This window comes from Clinocottus analis, unplaced genomic scaffold, assembly GCF_023055335.1.
Source record: "Clinocottus analis isolate CAN_PGR_092001 unplaced genomic scaffold, fCliAna1.0.p SCAF_11, whole genome shotgun sequence".
In the NCBI taxonomy this organism is placed as follows: domain Eukaryota; kingdom Metazoa; phylum Chordata; class Actinopteri; order Perciformes; family Cottidae; genus Clinocottus; species Clinocottus analis.
In genome coordinates, this window is record NW_027175832.1 from 2,289,777 (window position 1) to 2,312,392 (window position 22,616).

The following is a 22,616-nucleotide window of genomic DNA, read 5'->3' on the forward strand; positions in this document are numbered from 1 at the left end:
TTTTAGACCATAAATATTCCTATATTGTAAAAACAAATAAAAGTATTGTACACAAATGTACACCAAACACAAGAATACAACATTGCAAATAGTTAATGTGCATTATTCTCTGCTGCCTGACGGATCTCCTCACTTGACGTTTCTCAACACACATTTTGAGGAGCGGCGCTACGCTTGGAAGCTACAGTTGGCCTAGTTTGTGTGTCTGTAAGTAGGCCACAGAGACACGCTAGTCTGGCGGTCCTAGATTAGCCGCGCGCTGTAAGAAAAGTGCTCCGCTTCCAACGGAGATCAAATGTTAGCGCCTGACACAGGGAGGCTGGCCTGGATGGAGCGCTGCACGGCGCCCACGCTAATCCCTCCTCCTCCTCCTCCTCCTCCGTGTGTCCCGTTCAGCGACGGTGGACATTTTAGTGATTACTCCAGTTGCTTCTGGTTCCTGTAAACTGTAAACTTGAGAGATCAAAGCAGCTTTCGCTGGATGTAACGGTAATCACTCGAGGAAAGGACACAGTGCTGAGTCAAGGATACAGAAAAAAAAGAGGGGAATAATTTACCTTATGCAGGGAAAGGGTGCGGACACAGAACGTGGCCAGCTCCATCGTGTCCAGAAGGGTGACCTGGATCATCCCGTACGTCTCTGTGCCGCGACTCGGCCAGTACTGGTCACACTTTATCTGCACCAATAAAAGGAAATTCATCATCATCGTCATTACTAGAACGCTAACAGTTTTCAGACTGAACTAAAGCAAAGTTTCCAGCTTCTAGAACTAAAGATTGCCGGTAAAGTAAGTTAAGATCTACTTCATTGTTCCCAAAGGGGAGGAGGATTTGTCTTGAGTAATAGTGCTACACACAGCTGCAATTAACAATAAGTAACAATATGGATCCAAGTACACAGTAATAAAGGAAGATGGAAGATGTAAAATATTGCACATGCACGCTGTAAATACATGGCGTTATATAAATAAGGACACGGTGAACCCATATTGGATCAATCTTCACCAGGTTTTACCTTTACATTGGTGTCCCATACCAGATCGGCCTATTTTCACTGATATCCGATCAATGCATTGAGTCACCATCGGACATATCTAGTATTTTTATTGGTATTCTACCCGTGACTTCTCCTCGAGGCGCGTCATCATGACCACGGAGGCGGCCCGCTGCTCCCACACCATCCTCCAGAAGTCCCCGAACGTCTCCGCCAGCGACCCCTGCGTGGCGATGTAGGCATTCTGCTTCCTGTAGCCGTCGATGTAGTTGGCGTTGATGTAGTCGCTCCCCAGGACGCCTGCAGACACAAGACACTCGTGAGGCTCCCGCTAAACTGCAATCTGGCAGGAGCGTCGCAATGAATTAACCTGCAGGTATGACATCGAGCAGCCTAACGAACTGCGTGCACCAGGCAGCCGGATGACGGGTGGACGACAACAAACAAACAAGACTCTGTCGCCGTGAATTCACGAGCTGCAGATCAAATCTGTTCTCCCCATGCTCGCTCTGGAGGAGCGCCGGCTGCACTTGAGTGCGCTCGCTGCTGTTTGTCGGTCTCATGCCACTGCACACACAGCCGGTCCTGAGCACTGTTTGCAATTTCAGATTTCATCCATCATGCAGCTCACCCATCTCCTTCTCCCCTCTCTCATTGTGTAACCTCCCCCCTTCCCTCCTCGCCTCCCCCCTTCCCTCTTCCCCGATTAGGACCCTTTCCGGTTGATCCTCACCCTCGATGGGCGCCAGGACGACTCTTGTGTGGTCGTAGGCGATGACGTTAGCGTAGCGGTTTTTGGGCTTGTTGACCTCCAGGTTTGAATGCTCCCACGTGAACTGCTGACTGGGGTCGATTGACTGGGAAGAAGCAGCACACACACACACACACAGACACAAACACACACACAGAGACATACTTAGTGGTGCATTTGAGGATAATGGAAAGAGAGTGCTCCGTAATATAGACAAGCTACAGCAACAAATTGCAGCGCTGAATAAATCATGAAAATATAATCTGCACACCGAGACACAAAATGTTAAATAAGGTCTGCCTCATGAAGCGACGGCTTAACAGGCTTAACATCTCTAAACAATAAGGATGCTCATGTGCAATATAATGCAGCGTCTCACCTCGTACTCCTGAGACAGTCGCAGGTTGTCGTTGGCTTTCAGCAGCTCGATGTGCTCCGACAGCTCACTGATGGGGATGGTGGGGTGGCTCATCATTCCTGGGTGACAACGAGGGTCAGAGGTGACAACAAGACTTCAGACGAATAGCCTGAATCGCTGCGGGTCGGCGTCGCTCATATGCAAAGACGCGACGATGACCCCTCCGGTCAGAGAGCCCGACGTGTCGTTCGGGAACACGTGGAGGCAGGAAATCAATTTTGATCCATGTGCGAGGACAAAGTGAGGCGAGTCTCGTTTGTTTGCAAATTGTTTTCCTTTGATAAATTGCTCTCTCTGTGATCAGAGGAGCAACGACGCGGAGAAAACAGACACAGACAGAACACTAATTAGGAGCACATGCATGCACACACACACACACACACACACACACACACACACGCACGCACGCGCACAGGAAGCAACCTATGCCTATGTACAGTCACGTTCCTGTTCACAGCTGGAGCAATCTATTGTCCATTGAAAAGACAAACAGCGACAACAATTAATCAAAGAAACTCTGCTTTGTTGGCAATAAACACAATCCATTTTTAGTCAGAACGCATTCCCGACGCTCCTGGAATTGCAATGTATTTGGAGGCGAGAGCATTTTTGCTCATTCTGCCGCGACAGCCATCAAAAAACAGGCTCGTGTCGACGGTTATTTTCCTCTTTTTCGGCTTAGCACTGCAGCACCCACAGTAATCACGACAAAATGCACCAGTCACGACCAAAGTGACCTCAGACGGCATCAGCCGGTGTGGTTTGAAACACATTTCATGTTTGAAGAGCATCTCAAAAGCACAAATCTCAGGAGGGAAGATGTGGGTGCGGTGGGAGCTTCAGGTTTTTCGCAGCGAGAGAGTAAAAAAAAAAAAAACTCAACTGAAGGAAGAGAAGCACTCAAGTGCTTTTGTTCTGTGGGTTTTTCTTTGCTTCCCACGAACATGTAAAAAAAAAAAACAACCTCAGACCTTCATCTCCGGAATAAATAAACAGTGGTGTTATTTCACTTGATGTATCCTGGCAGGTAAAGCACTAAACATCTCTTCATGGTGACACACCTTTTCAACAACCCCATCTGAACTGCAGCATGAAAATATAGTGGGAACAGTGATTCAATTCCTCCAGGCAATGGTTTTTTTTTTTTAGACGTGGCCAATTTAATGGAAGAAGTGAAAGGAAAAGCGTCCTCGGCCGGGCGCCATCACCAATAGCTGCTGTGTTGTTCGAGCTCACTGTGGAGGGGAGCGGTGCGTACTTCACAGCGGGGCTTTAGTTGGTTAAGCAGGCAAGAAGAGAATTAAATCCTTTGTAAATGATCAGATAACCCACAACTCAGCTTTTTGATATATCAACGTGACCATTAAACCCAACTCAACAAACAGTGGAGAGCCGTGAGACAGCTCGCCGTCTTTTTCCTGATGCGCTCTCTGCAGCCTGGCATGAGGATTGTGGGCGAGCGGAGATGATTAAATTCTTTAAAAAAAATGAAAAAAAAGCATCTTTACTCAGCCGTGACTCAGCACTGACTGTACTACCTGGGCGGAGGCCATTTTGATCTCACAAAACGACTGATAGCTGCCAGGCTGGTTGTGGTGAGGAGGCGTATTTTCACAATCTCGTCTGCATGATCTCACCAAAGTTAAAATTAGCCGCATTAATATTTCATCGTCCGATGATCGAGCGATCGGAAGTACACTCCAGTTTACAAACACAAAGTGGGTTCGGGTGCCCGCGCTGCGTACCGGGAGTCTGGAAGTTGATGCGTCTCATCTCCACGGGGTCTGTGGGGTGATGGGCCATCATCTCCGCGTTGCTCAAGAGGCTCTTGGTTCCCGGTTCAGAGTCCTTGCGCTTGCTGCTCAAACACCGGTGAGAAATAAAAATTAATACATGCAAACAACAAGGGATGGGGAAAAAAAAAAAACAACTCATCATGACACGTCATTAGCATAGCTATTTGAAAAGAGTAAATAGGGCATTATCAGATATGGTGTTTTACAGCGTCGTGCATGTTTTCTGCGCAGCATCTGGTCTGGTGTAATTGCTGCGGGTTCAAACGAACAAAGAGCTTGACATTGGTTTAATCTTACCTGTCGGGTTTGCTGCTTCCAGCGAAACAAGAGCGAGGAAAGGAATAATTAGAGGAAGAAAAGGAAGGAAACAGACAGATTGTTAGAGAGTAAAATCAATATTTTTTGCATTAGTATTCAAAAGCTTGATGGCTTGCAGCAGATATTACAGGCCCGTGGAGCAGGGACAGACTGCTTCAGAGCCGTGGGAGCGGAGAACAAACTTTGTAATTGGAGAAACATTTGATGAATATCCGGCTGAAAGTTGAGTATTTGTGGGAGGATAGGGGAACATTAAACAATACCGTTGCAAGAAATATGAGTGGGAGCTGCTGGCAGAATGTGAGCACAGAGCATACATAAAGATAATGCATTAAAAAAACAAAACAATGGGGCTCGAAAAATGGAATATTTTTTGAGTTAACTAACAATGAATTGATTGCACAGACAACAAGTGTGGCCGAAGCCTTAAATAATGTTTTCCACTGTCCATAGAGCTACATATGTCTTGGGTTGACTCACTCAGAGACACAAACAACAAAGTCACAACTTATTGAGAGTCTTTAAGAGTCCGACATCACAGCTGCCCGACTCACTTTTTGTAGAGGAGGATAGCAATGACGATGCAGATGATGAAGACCACGGCCAAGACGGGTCCAACCACCCATATCAGACCGTCACCGGCGTCCAGAGGCTGCGGGTCCGAATCTGGGGCGATGACGGGGTCCGTGTAGGGGCTGGCCACGTACATCTTCTGTAAACACACACACACACAGTCAGGAAAACAAGACACCGGACGTGTTTGTTTGTCTGTTTAAGAGACTTGTGTAATCAAAAAGTAAATGGAGTCTTTATTACAGAGCTGTAGGTTTGTATTGCATTAGATTAAAAGGAAATGATTGTAATTGTGTGTATTAGATTATGTATGATCTGTCTTGAAGAAAGTACTGATGTTATGTGTCTTTAAAATTACAATGCACTGAATAAAGTGCATTTTTATTAGTTCTGAATGACTTTTTAAAAGCATCCGCTGGGCTGTGTGTCCCTAAGAAAAAGATAATCCTAATTCAAGTCATATGTTTATGGAAGCCCATTTCTGACACAAAAAAATAAATCAGAATTATGACAAAAAAAAGTCATACATTTCTTTTTTTTTTTTTTTTTTACATCTTGTTGCCTTGAGCAGAGATTTGTGTTGCTGCATTTTTTTCTGTTTTACATAGAATTATACTACATTTTACTATGTTCTTTTCTCAAAAAGCTTCAGCATTTATTTTTTATTTTGCATAATTATGACCTTTTTTTGGTCAAAATTATGACAGATTTTAATTTGTTGCTCATAATTTTGACTTTTTTTTGGGTCATTGTTGTTTTTTTTTAGGTCATAATTATGACTTTTTCTTTTTGTTGTTGTCATAATTATGAATGCTTTTTTGTGGCGTTAATGGGCTTCCATATGTATTCACGTCTGATTCAATTCAAATCCACACACGATGGAGTGCAGCGCACAAAGCGTCCATCGCACGCTGCCACAGCGGTGCACTCACTCTCTATTAGGCGACGGCAGGACGGAGAGGTTATTGCCTTTCGCTTTACACCACTTTGACTGACGAGCATTGTATTGTTTTAGCAGCCGGTCCATATTGATTACAACGTATAGTGACAGCCGGCGGCGGCGGCAGAGAAGCACAGGCAACGAGGAATGAGGGAGTGCTATTAAACACAGAAGGGAAAAGAGAAGTGACACAGTGTGTGTGTGTGTGTGTGTTTCTTTTTGTTTGTTACCCCGGTTGTGGAGTTGAGCTCAGCCAGGATGAAGAAGACGTACTCCTGACCCGCCTCCAGAGCTCGGTTCTCAAAGCCCCCGTAGTCCAGCTGGTCCCCGAGGGTGAAGAAGGCCGGCAGCGTGGCAGGTGTGAAACGGGCCGTGATGTAAGCCCGCCGCAGGTCCACCTGCTTCTGCTGCCGAGAATCCCTCTGCTTTTGACTGATGTCTTTCAACAACTGAGAGATGGAGGGAGGGCGGAAGAAAAAGAGAGAAGGAAATGAGACGTTCCGATATCTCTGACGAATGTTTAAACATTGATAAGAAACATAAAGGGTGAGGAGTTCTAAGCAATTTGACTGTGTGTGTGTGTGTGTGTGTGTGTGTGTGTGTGTGTGTGTGTGTGTGTGTGTTTATAGGCGCTTCCCAAACATCAGTGGGTGCTGTCATTGTTGTGGTTCTCACCTCCTCGAGGTCCATTTCATCCGGGCTCTTGAGGTGTCTGATAACGCCGCGGGCTCTCCGCAAGGGAACCACAACAACATACACGTTCCTGCGGGAGCAGAGAGGACAAACAACATCACACACCGGTTGCACTGACACAACAGTTTGCCACCTTTCCTCGGCAAAGAATAACATCTCGCCGAGTCAGGTGGCGTTATCGTCACCTTTAGAGATCAGCGAGAGTTCAACGAGTCTAAAAAAACAAAACGACGTTCTAAGACTTCTGCCTCACTTGACGGGCGAGCGGTTCTCCAGCGACGGCAGCACGATGGTGACCGTGGTCTCGGTGTCGCGGGTGTGGTCGATCTCGGGCCGGCGGATGGTGATCGGCGGGGAGGTCTTGGCGGAGATGCGGTGGCGGAGGCCGCCCATGTTTCCCTCCGGAGCCGTGATCTTGAAGTCGTAGCTGGTGTCGGGCTGAAGGTTCGGGATGACCGCCTTTCTCAGGCGAGCGTCCACCTCCATCTTCTGCCGGTTATATTCCACCTGGAGGACGTCGGAGCGACGGGTCAAATGCAAATATGCCTATTTATAGACTGCGTGCTGATGAGATCCTATTGTACTTTAATGCGTTAACACCATGCCCCGTTTCTGAGGGCAGTCTGCCTCAATTTAAAATACATTATAATCATGTAATCCAGGAAATTAATTTGGATTTTCCCAAGGTTAATTGCAATATTGCACTGTCCCACTGCCCCACTTTACAGCATATGTGAAAGAAAATAATGTTTTAGGGGAAAAATTCCCTTTGGAAGCTTGATACCACTCACATGTGCATATATACTATACTATATGGTAGCTGTATGTACTATATGGTAGTATATACATACTACCAGCAGCCAACTAAAGGTAACGGTCTCCAAAAGTAACTGAATCTGTCTACCAGCACCTCTAAAGCGCTAATCAATACGTTGTGTCTCGATTGTTTAATCCATCCTAAACAAAACAAGGTCAACTAGTGATCTGTCTGCTTGATTTTGTTATTTATAGTAAATGTTTGCGTAATCTTTCATGAAATTCTACATAAAGCCCACATACCCATTGTGATTGGGGGTCATGCATATTAAAACACACACACTTATGATAATGTGAGGTATTATAATCAAGCATTGGATAAAACATCGTCTATAGAAATGACGGACGAGGCACATGCACCAGCCGGGGGACATACAGTAAAGCGATAGGGGTTGGTGCTCTCTGGAAACTCCCAGGTCAGAAGAACACTGGTCTTAGTGGCCAGATTGACTGAAAAATTCCTTGGCACATCTGGAGGAAAGAAACAACAACAGAAAACACAGAGTCACATGTGGACAACTTATTTTCATTCAACTCAGCGGCTCCTCTGCTGTCCTTCTGCAAACCAGTAAAAAAAAAAAAAAAACGTCAGTCAGATTTGTTACTGTAGGGGAAGAAGACATGATGTGAGGAGGATGGGCAGGTGATGAGTAGGGTGCATGTCAAGAGCAATATGTACAGAGAACAGACAGAGCGGCTGCAGGAATATGACATGCCACATTCTCAGAGTGAACGCTCACGTTTGTTCCACTCAGAATTCAGCATGTCAGCGACGGCTAAAGGAAAAGGTGGACGTGGAGGACTAACCAGAGACAAAGAGCTCACCTGCAGACGCAGCCCCGGACGCTGGGTTTTCCCCCTCTTGAATTCCGACTGAACACTCACCTGCCGCGTTAGATATCGTACATCCGAGCTCCGGTGTTGACTTTTTACCTGAAGGTTTGTGATAAGCAAGTGCTCTTGAAGCAAACATCCATTAACATTCAGGCTGCTTCCACTGGTGGTGAAGGGTAGGTGATGAAGGTATAAGTGAAAGAGTGGAGGAGATTTGGAGGGAGTAGTTGTGTTCCCCTAGACTTTTTGCAGTTGGGCCCCGCAGGCTTCATTTAGTGCTTTAGAGTGACATCCACAGGTACAGGGAGCGGAGGTGTGAAGCTGAACCAGTGCTTAGAAGGTTGCTGAGGCCAGCCATACCTGTTTCAAAGGCCAGTGTTCGGCCCATCAGAGGTGGGCTGAAGGGGCCTGGCCCCGCCTCGTTGTGGGCTCTGAGCTGCACCTCGTACGCCGTGCTGTGATTGAGGTTCAGGATGGTGTAGCTGGACTCGCTCGCCGGCGACATGACCAGCCAGCGGGGGGCCGCCGGGGCCGGTACGGACGAGGGCCCGGGGTCGGGGTCGGGGTTGGGGTCGGGGTCGGCGGAGGGTTCGGGGCCGGCGGCCTCCTTGTAAGAGATGGTGTACTCTGTGATGACGCCGTTGCACTCCTCCGGGACGGGGGGCAGCCAGGAGAGCTGCAGGGAGCAGCAGGTGGCGTTCACCGAGTCGGTAAATTTGGGGTATCCCAAGGGCGGGAAGACGGGAAGCGTCACCTCGCGCCGCGCCGCCTCCCCGAAGCCCGCTCGGCTCTTCGCGGAGAGGGCGAAGACGTAAGAGGAGCCGGGGGAAAGGTCTCCGACGGTGAAGTTTTTCTCCTTGTTCGTGAAATCCACCGCGGTGTCTAGAGAGGTGTTCTTCCGGCCGAACCGGAGGCGGTAGCCCTGGATTACCACGGGGGCCCCTCGGCTGTCGGAGCACTCCACCGGAGGAGCCCACCGGACCACCACCGACGGACCGGATCCTGGACGCACCCAAAGGGATGGGGGGCCGGGCACTGCAGGAAATCAATCATTATATATATATATGTTTCATGCAAATCTTGCGGAAGAATTAGGATTGATTTGGTTTATTTACTGCCGGCTGCTGCAGCTTACTGTGAGATCAATTCCTGTTACTAAATCCAGTGCAGTGAACTGTACACTTGGTATATGCTTACCAATCCCCGGGGTCTGCACCAGTTTGACTTTGCTGTGCGCTCCGTCCCCTTTGGTGGTGTACGCCGCCACTGAGATGGAGTACAACGTCTCTGCTTTCAGACCTCCTAAAATCAGCTCCTGTGGGGGGAAAAAACCACATAACTGCACCGTCAAATACTGCTAACTCACTGCTTTAATCTCCGAGTTAAAAAAACTCCTTAACCGTAGTGGATATTGTACTAGGGCCTAGTACAATATCCACTACGGTTAAGGAGGTTCCTAATTGCGTATTCCATCTGTATATTTAATATTCTTTGTACTGCAAATTTTAAAATTTTGTTTAAGTATGTTTAAGTACTTTTCTACAATTTAAAAAAAAAATTCCATCCGTATATTTTTATTCTATATATATTTAATATTCTCTGTACTGCTATTTTTTTTTAATTTTGTTTAAGTATGTTTAGGTACCTTTATACAATTATTTTTATACAATATTATACAATTACGTTTTATTATAATACAATTTTTTTTTTACTTCTATTTTTTTATTTTGTTACCATTCTTCTGTTTATTTATATTACTTGATTTAACTTTTTTAAATTAAAAAAAATAAATCTTATTTACTTGTGAGCAGAGCTCCTGTAATCCTGTAATTTTGGACTAATAAAGGATTATCTTATCTTAACGTAAAACATCTCTAGCTTTCCTTTCTTTACAGTTATGAATAAGTGAGAAATTATCAAAAAAGGAAGAAATCAAATCTCAAGTGAACTCCACGATGACTTCCTGGTTGTCTTTGTGTGTATTGGATGCATTGCGCTCACATATTGAGTCGAGTCGCCGTCCTCCATCTTTTCCCGCGGATGAGACGCACCCCGAAGGCAGCCGAGACCGATGAGACGAGGACAGAGTCAAATACGTAAAGGCGCGAGGGAGGGGACGTTCAACGCTAGAAATAAATGAACATCTTTTTTGATTAAATATTCGGTTATGAGATGTCACCTGGGACTCATCCAACAGGAGGTCTTTGATCCGGGGAAGGTTTCGCGAGTCGCCGCTCTCCGTGCGGCTGAAATGCACTTGGTACCCGCGCACCTGTCCTTGCCGTAAACGAGGCAACACCGACCGCCAAGTGACTCGAAGTGCCGAGGAGTTGAGCGGCTGGACGTCCACCTGACGAGGGGCCGCACCAGGAACTAAACACACACACACACACATGCACACACACACACACACACGTGCAAAGTTAACTCAGTGACCAACAGTCTAGCCAGTAAATAATCAACTAAACAATCAATACTGTTTAACCCTCGTATGGTGTTCATTTTGTTGTTACTCAGCAGGTGTTGTGGGTCTGTTGGACCCGCTGTAAACAATTTGATGTTAAAATATTCAACAGATGTTTTCTGCATCCCAATTAGACGCAATATAAACAGCAAATATGGTTACTAATTTAATTCAGCTGCACAATTTCCACACTTTTATGAGCCCGAACACCCTGTGTGTAATATAAATGTCTAACATATGTTCATCGCAGAAAATGAGCCAAGGCCAATAGGTCTGAAAAAAATAATGAATCATATTATTTTTGTTTTAATAAAAAAATTAAAAACGGGTCCCACAGACCCGGACACCACACAAGGGTTAAGCCTGATCGATGGCTCTCATTCTCACCGTCCTCGTCAGTCCTGCAAACCACCACAGGGCTGTTGGGTCCGGTCCCCTCTGCAGAGAAGGCCGCCACGCTGACGTTGTACCAGCTCCATTTCTCCAGACCCTCTAACACCGCCTGCCCCCGTTGGGCCGGGACGGGAAGCCGCCCCACGTCCCGGCCTTGCCCTCCACCTTCGGCCCCAGAGGCTCTCCGGTATCTCAGCTCATAACCGGCCAAATCGCCGTTCTGACCCTCGACCGGAGGCGGCTTCCAGTTTACTCTCAGCGAGGTGGAGCTGGCGCTCTCGCACGACACGCCCTCGGGGGCAGCCGAGGGCTCTGATTGGACAAAGGGGAGGCGAGGAGGGCAATCGGCAAAAAAAATGTTTAGGAAAGACCCGAGATATTTGGGTTGAGAGAGCATGAAAGAGGGGGGAAAATACACGCAAAAGGATAAAAGATAAGGATAAAAAAAGGAGAGAATAATAAACGTAGGTAAACTGAAATCAAAGAGATGCCGCCGGGACAAACATGAGTAGAGGAGAGCAACCATCATATAAAAACATAATGTTAGCCTCGTGAAATAAACCAGAGACCAGAGTATTGACCCTGAGTGGACAACTTAATTACATCCAAGGAGAATGTGTATCCGATACCCAACGATTATATCTTATCCTCCAGCTGTATATTTATGGCCTAAAAGGATTGAGATTCATGATTTCTAAAGCAGGGACGCACAGCTCAGTACACACATACGCACTTTATCATCCTTGAGTTGTGATAATAGAGTGGTCTGAGGTGGCCTACTGCTGAATTAAGGTTAGGTCTTGGGCTTCACAAAGGGAGGAAAAAAAAAAACTTTTACACATCTCACACCGTGCTGGAAGGATTCAGGAGGCAGGTTGAAAAAAATAAATAAATAACAGAACAAGGCGCCCAGGAGAGAAAAGGCACTCAGATGGATGTTGAATGTCAGGCTGGAAAAAAATAAATTGCAGACAAGAAATTCATCAGAAGAAGTCTTGCATATTTACTGTAACAAACAAGCCGAGAATCAGAGACCTGCGTCCCTAAACTGTAGGTATCCCTCGCCCCCAAAAAAAGATGTTTGTCATGAACACAACCTACTCACCTGCGTACATGGCCGCCGCCGCGTCTGAGCTAGTGTGCGTGTGTGTGTGTGAGTGAATAGCATAGTGTGCATGTGTGGGAGTGTAATAGTCATAGCTGACAGGTTCAAGCATCTATCCACTCAGCCGTACAGCCACTGTTCTGCTGGCCTCGGGGGACAATCTAGATGTGCACCAAAGCTTGGCGATAACAAAGCGCACATAACCTCCCAGGGAAATGAATTCTGCTGCATGAAATAGTCTGCTTATCTGGCACCTTCCCCTTCCTGAACCCCCAATCCCTCCCCATCCTCCCTCTTCTTTCTTTTTGGAGGTAAAGAGTGAAAGGAGAGCATCTAAAAGTGTTTAGCACATTTCATACTCGGTTCTAAAAACGATCTGATTGTGAACACACAGTATGAGTCTTTGAGTCTGTTGAGAGATTATAAATACTTGACAAAAACTTACCGTTGAAGCGTTACAGTAGAGCGCCGTGAGCTGCAGGACTTGCCTTTTCTCTCGACCACGACTACTCAAATCGATTCTTTTCCTTGCACCGTTTTCGTCATTATATCTGCATTTTTCTTCTCGCGTTCACACACGAGTTAACTCGATGTGTCAGATCTTATGTCGTTGACTGTTGTTGGCTATCAGGAGGTAAAAAACGGCGAAAAAAAAGGAGACAAGGAAGAGAATCGAACTTTCGGCGTGGACCCAAATACAGACTGGCACTCACCTGTCAACACAGCAGGTCGACCCCCCCATCCTTTAATGCCACCTCACCGCTGGCTGCTAGCCAATAGGTGGCGGGCATTTTTTGGGGCTATTTTTAAAGACATTAGTCACTGATAAGAGTGGAGAAAAAAGGAGAGCGAAGAAAAGGAAGAGCGAAACATTAATTCATCTCCATCTGTCGCGATGTCGCGGTTGCGTAAGAGAGCGAGCGGCTGAGCGGAGGAAGAAAGGCACAGTCAAACAGAGATGGATGGATGGATGGATGGGCGGTTGGGTTGGACAGATGGTTGATAAATGACATAGATGTGATGTGAAGATGGTTTCCCGGGTTTTTCCAGGTCAGGAGCTGATGTACTTTGACCTGTGTGTGTGTGTGTTCAGAGAATACATTCTTGCACGAGACTTGTGAATAAAACTGGACCACGATACAATTTTAAATGCATATACAGAACGGGAACCCGGCCGGATGGAGACGTACTGGCTTGCGACGTCCTCTGCACAAGCTCGTTGGTGAACGCCCCGATGCCTTTGTTGGAGATGGCGGCCAGGGAGAAGGAGTACTCCGTGTTCGCCTTGAGACCTTCAACCGTGTAGGAAATCCTCGGCCCGAAAGTCAGCTTCTCCTGCGAGAGACGAAGGAGCAGAGGACGAGGACGAGAGGTGAAACGATGGGAGGGAAGAATAAATCATCAAAGAGATGAGAGCGTCACCGGCAGACACAGCGGCAATGGACACCGGGGTCAATCTATTAAAACGTCCTTTTATCTCCTCTCTCATCCCTCTGTCTTGTTAAAGAAGAAATATCCAGACACGTTCATGGAAAGAGAGCAAGAGAAGAGGAAGAGGTCTCACCAAGCTGCCAAACTTGACGGGTTTGTAGAGCAGCTCGTAGTTGACGATGCCCTCCTTGGTGTACGCCGGCTCCCAGGTCAGCTCGATGCTGGTGTCGGCCACCTTACCCACTTTAAACTTCCCCGGCTGGCCCGGGACTGAAGGGGACACGACCCAAATGTCAGTCAGCCTTTGTTGAAATTAATCCAGTTTTTTTTTCTCCATATTCTTGTACATTTTTGGGTCTTGGAAACCTCTTTACTTAAGAACAATATTTTACTTTAAGTGATGGAGTTCTACATTAATGTTATATTATGTTACAAAGTTGGAATGATGCTGGTTATGTCAATTTGACCTCTGTTACACGCTGTATTCTTTTCCTTTTTAATTCATTACGGTGATTATTGAATATGAGTTTTCATGTTTTTAGTAGAATTATTCCTAACTTGCCTTTATAGCTTGTTTTGGTCTTATTTTTTATTAATGCAAATCACTTTGTTACTCTGTTTACATGAATGCTGTATAAATGAAGTGTGATTTCTCAATACTATTTTAAAAACTGCCAAGGAAATTACCTTGTCAATCAAATCTGATGAAACAGGACTGTTTGGGAGCGTTTCTTTCTGAGTGTTAAATTATAATTAATGTATTACTAAGTATGTACTTGTTTTCTAACTATAATCACTGCTTATTAAGTCAAAATTACTTAATTACTAAGTTGGAAATCAATCAATTTTACCGTGACCTAATTTTTCCGGTGATATGAAGTCATAGTGGTATTAATAATATACTAACTCTCAATGTCATGAATGTACTTCCATACATCTCCAAAATACTGGTATTTCTGTGCAGTTTTCATCGTATCAGGCTCCTTCAGTGTGCTCGAACGCGGCAGCTTTTATGAGCCATCTAATGCCGCAGCAGGAGCTCAGACGCTGCGGAAATTTAAACCAGTAATACCATCAGAGTAATCATCTTTTTGTCCCTCCCATCACACAAAAACCTGCGACTTCACACAAGCTGTCACAGTGACACGAGCAGCACCGAGATTATCCCCGGTTCCTTCTCACAAGTCTCTGCAGGTGGAGTTTATTCCTTCTGAGGAAGTCATACTTCCTGAGAGGTCAAGCTTTTTATTTGCGTACAGCTTAGAATCGATTGGCACAAAAACTTTTCATAAGACACTCGAATAAGCTTCACTTTGTGTACCTGCACACACACAAATAATGAGTCATTTGTGCTTCAATGCATGTAAAACAACCCTTACTCCTCCACATGAATACATGACTATTATCTATAAACCAGCATTCACACACATCTACCAATGGCTATGTTTTGCACACACACACACACACACACACACACACACACGCACACTGACCTCCAGGCATGACTTTGACATGGACGGGGTCTGAGAAGGGTCCGTCCCCGACAGAGGTGAAGGCCAGGACCTGGATGGTGTAGGTCTTGGAGGTCACCAGGCTCTGAATGGTGGTGATCACGCTGTCCTGGACGTTATGGATCTGCCACTCGTTCATGGGCCGGGACGGGTCCATGGTGTAGTACACGCGGTAGCCTTTCACCTGCAACCGGGGAGCAGAGAGGAAGGAAGGCCGCGGGATGAAGAGCAGCAGGGCTTCTGGATCGGGACTGGTCTTTAAGGTCACTAGTGATGAGGCTAGACCACTTTGGAGGAAGCAAAATGTTCCACCGCCCCGACAACATGGGAACAAAATGGTCCAACTGTTTGAGACTCCTCCATCCGTGTTTTTTTAATTCATAGATTAAAGAAAATTAAAATCCCTTTAGAGTAAACCAGATTGCTCCATCAGACAAAAACTAATAACGTGCAATCACTTTGTTAAAACAATGCAAATAAAGTTATATATGTGCAAAGAAATAACTCATATTTGACATAAAGATGAGCAAGGAAGCCGGTTGGGTCCCTGTTTTCGCCCCATAGTTTCATGTTGAAGTGCCCTTGAGCAAGGCACTGTAGCCCCAGAGCTTCACAGCAGCACAAAGCTCCTTCATTACTACGGATGGTGACATGCAGAGAATAAATCCCACACTCCGCCACGCAAAAAAAATAAAGAAATTTGGACAAAAAAAAATAAAAAAAATTAGGACAAAAAAAAATTGTCAACTTTTTTTTCCGTTGACAAAAAAAACAAAAAAAAACATCTAAGCAAAACGCTATTTCCCCCAAAACAACAAAAAAAGTTAATTTTTTTGGGGGGGGGGGGGGGGGGGGGGGGGGCTAATTTTTTTGTGTCAGAAATGGGCTTCCATAGCTAAGGATTTTAAAAAAAAAAGTTTTTTTTTTTTTAAGAATCTGCATCTCCCCCCGCGCCCCACCTGTAATACCTCCGCGCCCCACTAGAGGGTCGCGCCCCACAGTCTGAGAACCACTGGTCTGAATTGAGTGATGGTAATCCATAATACCACAGTTAAGATCAACACCCATGAATTATTTCCTGCTTCAGTCCCGGCGGTGCGGTGGATTTGTTGGTTCGGTGTTTATCGGAGGTCACTTCCACAAGGTGACGTCCTCCCATCTGGAGCGGTTGACCCTGATAAACAAACATCACGGACCACCCCTCATATTGAAGCGCGTATAAGATTTAATCACATCCCCTCACCCTCCAGAGGGATTTGTTTACGGGCAGTTCAGAGTGTAATCCTTCTGTTATTCCATCACCCTTACCCTTCACCTCTACCACCTCTCCTGTTATTACTCTTTAATATATATAATCCCCATAATCTATTCTGTCTTGCATTTTTATGAACCTACTATACAGTCAGGTGGGCCAGAAAAGGAAATAAGCCTCAAGAGGGACTGCTCTTAACTTAGAGAGGACAGTCCAATTACATTTTCTTTCTTTAGAGTGGGGGAAGCAGCGAGGGAGTTACAGGAGGGAAATCTCTGCCAATGCACAATCCCTGCAAAGGACATGAAGCGGCACACTCCAACAGCTCCCGATGGCGCCTTTTATTGAGGCCTCATCGTTTTAACCTTGCGTGGACATTTGTGTAATTTTTAAATGTTTGTCCGTCCGCAGCGAGTGATTCAGTCTTAAACGACGAGTGTGTTTATTTTAATCAATCGTCCTTTATGTGTCCCCGAAGAGCAACTGATGGCATTAGGCGGAGAGCACGAGAAGGACGTGACCTGTTCAGTCACATCTTGAGGTAAAAATTAAAGAAATGGATTTATGTTTTTTTTTGTATATGCACTGAATATTAAATCTTTCCTTACAGACTTGAAGGGAAACTCAAAAATCAAGATTCCAATATGTCATTTCCACGGCGTAGAAGGTTCGATCAATATTTGTGAACATGAGCTACTCTCTCCAGAAACTAGAGAACGACTGTGGCCATCCATTGTAAAACAAAAAACACCTCCAACGGGTCAAAGTTCAATAATCGCTCATTCAAGTTGATCGAGTTTGTAAATGTACACAAACCCGACGGCGTCACACTCAGAGAAACTGATGCGTTACCGCGTCGGTTTCTACTTCCTGCAGTGTTTGTGATGTAAAACAATGTTGTAATTGCCTTTTTCGCATTTCCATTCATTTGATTTCAGCTTGATAGAAGTCTCTGCGAGCGAGCAATAGGTTACTAGACTACTCCTGTCTCTCTTAACGGGATCTTAAAAACGTCTTAAATTAGATTTTCTGACTTTAAGGTCATAACATTGGCGCTGTGGGAATTGATGCAGCTTCTTTAAAGATGTTGTGACACTTCCAATATCACCATGAGGTGACTTAGTAGAGAGTTGTTTTGGTTTATAATTATTTTTGGGATTTTCTTAGCGCATACACATACATTATAATAATATGTATGACATTTGAAAAGGGCGTACGTCGCCCTCGTGTCTGTACAGTCTGGGTCCTCATCCCACCTGTCCATTGGGTTCCTCCGGCTCCTCCCAGCGGACCATCACTGTGTTCTGGGATATGATGTGGGCCTGGACGTTTCGGGGGGGGCTGGCCGGCGCCTGCTCCCCGGTGCGGGCCTCCACTCGCGTCGACGGGGGCCCCTGGCCGATGCTGTTGAAGGCCGACACTCTGATTTCGTACTCGGTGTTGGGGTACAGGCCCCCGATGCTGTAGCGGGTGGTGGTGATGCTGTCCACCGTCTCGTATTTGCTGTCCGGCCCTTTGGCTCGGTACTGGATGATGTAGTAGGAGACCGGGTCCGGGTTCCCGGAGTCCCAGGTGATGGTCACACTGGTCGCGGTGGTCTCTGTGACGATGGGCGTGCCGGGAGGCTTCGGCAAAGCTGGGGAATAGAGAGAAGTGAGAGGACGAGAATTATATTACTTAACCCCTTGTGTGGTGTTCGGGCTTGTGGGACCCGTTTTAATTTTACATAAAAACAAAAATAATATAATTTTTTTTTTCTTCAAATTTTTTCATTTTCCGCAAAGAACATATATATATATATATATATATATATATATATATATATATATATATATATATATATATATATATAATTTTACATAAAAAAGAAAAGAATATTTTTTTTCTCCAAAGTTTGTCATTTTAATATATATATATGTATATAAATACATATATGTTTTTCGTGGAAAATGATAAAATTTGCACAAAAAAATATTATATATATAAAAAATATTATATTATTTGTATTACTTTTATATAAATATATATGTATATATATAAATAATAAAAATAATATAATATGTTTTGCAAAATTTGCAAAAATTATTATTATTATTTTATTATTTTTATATATATATATTTTTTTGTTTATATATATATATATATATAAATAATAAAAATAATATAATATTTTTTGTGTGCAAATTTTCTGATAATGATATTTAATAAGTATAATTATGTGTTACAGTATGGTACCAATGAGCTCAACAAGTGTAAAATGTAAGATTATCATCCAATTCTCCTGACACGCACATATTTGTATTCAATGTCGAGTAAAACTGGACTCATCTCTAAACAGAGCCACAGCTCAGGCGCTCCTGCTCGCCGTCTTCTCTCTACCTGGGAGCCAAAATGAGGAATCATTCAATCTGAGCGCCTCTTACTCTTCACTAGGACCTGAGCGGTGGCCTCGATGATGCCCAGGCTGCTCATGGCCACGCAGGTGTAATTTGCGGACTCGCGGACGCCGTTGAGCTCCAGCACGTTGCGTCCGATCGGCATCTCGTCCTCGGGGGTCAGGTCCTCGCTGCCCAGCATCCACTTGACGTAGGGCATGGGCGAACCCACGGCCACGCAGGTGATGTTGATGCTCCCTCCTGGCATGATCTCATGGTTGGAGGGGAGGATGGAGAAACGGGGGGGCACACGGCGCACTGGGAAAGGAGGAGAGTCGGGGGAAGAAAGCAAGGGGGGAGGGGGAGGGGTTTAGGAGTAAGGTGAGGGACGAGAAAAGTTGGGAAGGGATTGAGGAGAAGAAAGGTGGAGAAAAAGAAGGGGGGAGGAGGAGTGAGGGAGAGAAAATCAGAGAGAAAGAGAGAGGAGGAGCGAGGCAGAGAGCAGGATTGAGATTGAGAAAGAGAGTGAGGGCAAGAGAGAGAGAAAGAGAAAGAAAGAGAGGTAACAGGAAGGGGGAGAATGAACTTCAGGGTTTTTACAGAAAATTACAAAGGGATATTTCAAGTTTCGTCCCAATTACTTTATGGTACGGATGATTCCAACAGAAAGACACAAATCTTGTGTTGAGCTCAACCAATCAGTGAGCTGCCTACTCAAAATGAAAGTGACGAACTCTTGAGTTTTATTTCAACCAGGACATGACCCCTATAGTCAGTTTCTCTAACAGTTTTCTTATTGGTTATCATTAATTTAAGCAGATAATTAATTTTTTTTTTGGACTAAAGTTGTATTATTATTACATTTCCCCCTCCGAGCAATGACGAATCGTGTTAAACTTTAGCAGAAACGTCAGTGAGAAACTTTACTTCATTGAGATTTCTGTGGCTTGAGGAGCTTCTGCATCCAATGAGCTCTCTTTAGAGCCGGTATGCATCATACGGGCCGATCAATACGCCCCGCCGGCTATTTGTGTCCCCATAAGAAGTACAAGTTACATCCAATACTGGATCTGCAGCCGCTTGGTGGACTGAATGTGAGGGAGAGATGCAGCGAGAGACTGAACTCATAGGTCACTCGCATGCCTGGGCGACTCAAGAGGGATAAAATGGTGGAGGAACACAAAGAAGAGAACGAAGAACTGAAGAGAGGGAGACAGAGAGAAGCGGGACAAGAGCAGAGACACCGGAGAGAGAGAGAGAGAGAGAGAGAGAGAGAGAGAGAGAGAGAGAGAGAGAGAGAGAGAGAGAGAGAGAGAGAGAGAAAGAGAGAGAGAGAGAGCTAGATAGAGAGAGAGCTATATATATAGATATATCTATATCTATATATATGTATATATATATATATATATATATATATATATATATATATATATATATATAAGTATATATATACACACATACATATGTATATATGTATATATACATATGTTTTATATATATGTATATATTTATAATAAATAATAGAGAGAGGAAGAGAGATAGATAGATAGAAAGAGAGAGCTATATATATGTATGTATATATACATATATATTTATATATATATATATAAATATATATATATATATATATATATATATATATATATGTATATAATTTTTATAAATAATACATAGAGAGAGAGAGCAAGAGAGAGAGATAGACTTATAAAGAGAGAGAGCTATATATACATATATATATATATATATTTATATCTTTGTATATATACATATACACATATACATACATATATATAATATATATATGTGTATATGTATATATATATACATATATGTATATATGTATATATACATATACACATATATATGTATATATACATATATGTATATATATATATATATATATATATATATATATATGTATATATATATATATATATATATATATATATATATATATATATATATATATATATATAAATGTGTGAATATATGTAGAAAGCCAGAGCGATAGAGCGAAAGCGAGAGAGCGAGGGCGAGAGAAAGTAAGTGAGAGAGAGAGAGAGAGAGAGAGAGAGAGAGAGAGAGAGAGAGAGAGAGAGAGAGAGAGAGAGAGGCAGCTCTGCTTCTCTTCCAGACAATGACAGCAATGCAGCAAAGGACGGCCACATTGTACAACAGGATACTGTACAATACATAGGATTCATAACTGATACAGTGTGTCGTCAAATGGGTTGAAGATGCTGACGGGAGTGGGTTGAGGGTTCTGATCGGTGTCATTACAGAGTGATCAATAAACACATTAAGTAAAGAACATCAAGACAGCATGAAAGAGGCAGAACGGGAAAGAACGAGTGCGAGCAAAAAGAGAGATATGTGAGGTAGTATGTGCATGTTTATAAGTTAATAAACTTATGTACATGTGTCTGTCGCTCCTACACATCAGGGTGCAGACAGAATGCAGAAGAAGAAGAGAAAAAAAGAAGGGGAAGGGAGAGGAGGGGGAAAAGACAGGGAAGTGGGGATAAAGAGAGAATTAGAAGAGGGTTTTAGGGGAAGGAGGGAAAAAGGGGGGAAGAAGAGAGGAGCGAGGAAGAAGAAAACACATGGATCTATTTAAAAACACGGCTATATACCAGAGTCAGGCCCATTCAGAAAGTAGGAGCTTCCAAAGTAAGACTAGTAGAGATCAGACGTTGAAGGAAGAGAAGAAGAAGAAGAAGAAGAAGAAGAAGAAGAAGAAGAAGAAGAAGAAGAAGAAGAAGAAGAAGAAGAAGAAGAAGAAGAAGAAACCCCCAGGTCACAACACAGGAAACAGAGAGAGACAGAGAGAGTCACGGACAAACATCTCTGCATGAAAGGAGAGAATGAGAGGGAAGGCAGACAGAGAGCAGAAACATCGTCCTAAACTCAACTCTATAAGCTCATATGTGTAATAAAACATGAACATGAGAAGCAACAGATGTTCTAAAAGTGTGCCAAAAGACATGACAGAAAAATAGAATTAAATCAAATGTTACAGTAAAACAATGACTTTTTTTTTTTAAGATGACTTGGAAATCCAGCAGTAATTCAATATATATTTATATAATATAAGAAATGAAGAAATAAATGAATAACTTTGTGTGAATTGTCTGCATAACCTCCACTCCTTAATGTGTCACATCATTACTTGGGTTCTTCATGGGCCACATCTGGAGACAATTGGATAGAAGTTAACATTTTTTTGCATGATTTCAACAAAAAAAAAAAGAAAGTTGAGTTGACGTCTATATCATTTCATGAAATACCGATGAAGTGCAAAAGCATTTTGCAATACTTAGTAGAAATAAATATTGGAAGACACCCAGAATTGGATACAGAAGTTGAAGACAAGAAAGAGACAAAGAGACAAACAAAAAAAACAAAAAACAACAGGTTGATCTGTTAGAAAACAGACATGATTAGGCAGGCATCTCCTCATGTGAGCAGGCTGGAGACAGACAGACAGACAGGCAGACAGACAGACAGACAGACAGCTTCATGCACAAGACAAACACAGCAGATGCAACGTGGCGTCACACAACACCACCACTTCCATTCCTTCAGTTGTTTTAAACCTCTCAATATGGCAAAAATAAAGACAATTATTTAGCCGATGGATTTCTTTGGCAACAAGACGATGAAGGTGAAGACTCAAGATGATTGTTTAGGCATCAGGAACATGGACCCAGCAGTATATCTATATATTATAGTGTATATATAGTATTTTTCAGGCTGCAGAGTGCTTTACAATGAAGTGAGCTCCTCATAACAGGAGATAATCCTTCACATGCTCACAGAGCCGCTAGCTTTGAGTTAATCGAGCCGGGGCCACACGGCTCCCTCCTCCATTTCTATACAGTTTGCGAGAGCCGGCAGCTTCCATCTTTATTAGCGGGGATATCATTAGCGGCGTCCTCTGCAGGGAGTCCGG

The 22,616-nt window shown here is 44.0% G+C and overlaps 1 protein-coding gene across 16 annotated transcripts in view; it reads right to left on the minus strand.

The window, feature by feature from the left end:
• Positions 1-22,616, minus strand: part of LOC137805068 (receptor-type tyrosine-protein phosphatase S-like) — a 66,380-nt gene that overhangs the window by 8,221 nt on the left and 35,543 nt on the right. For 4 of the 16 annotated variants that reach the window (XM_068604872.1, XM_068604762.1, XM_068604788.1 and 1 more), the window contains exons 7-23: positions 21,082-21,096; positions 18,713-18,982; positions 17,546-17,925; positions 15,020-15,221; positions 13,660-13,796; positions 13,286-13,430; positions 7,676-7,770; positions 6,737-6,990; positions 6,466-6,553; positions 6,021-6,239; positions 4,832-4,989; positions 4,257-4,271; positions 3,909-4,021; positions 2,125-2,222; positions 1,728-1,851; positions 1,119-1,294; positions 558-677 (exon numbers count right to left, since the gene is read on the minus strand). In XM_068604872.1, the coding sequence (XP_068460973.1) occupies positions 558-677; positions 1,119-1,294; positions 1,728-1,851; positions 2,125-2,222; positions 3,909-4,021; positions 4,257-4,271; positions 4,832-4,989; positions 6,021-6,239; positions 6,466-6,553; positions 6,737-6,990; positions 7,676-7,770; positions 13,286-13,430; positions 13,660-13,796; positions 15,020-15,221; positions 17,546-17,925; positions 18,713-18,982; positions 21,082-21,096 (2,609 nt within the window). Of the gene's footprint in view, positions 1-557; positions 678-1,118; positions 1,295-1,727; positions 1,852-2,124; positions 2,223-3,908; positions 4,022-4,256; positions 4,272-4,831; positions 4,990-6,020; positions 6,240-6,465; positions 6,554-6,736; positions 6,991-7,675; positions 7,771-8,493; positions 9,169-9,330; positions 9,449-10,134; positions 10,162-10,312; positions 10,507-10,984; positions 11,303-13,285; positions 13,431-13,659; positions 13,797-15,019; positions 15,222-17,545; positions 17,926-18,712; positions 18,983-21,081; positions 21,097-22,616 lie in introns of all 16 variants that reach the window. The other 12 variants (XM_068604863.1, XM_068604806.1, XM_068604770.1 and 9 more) reach the window with 7 other exon arrangements.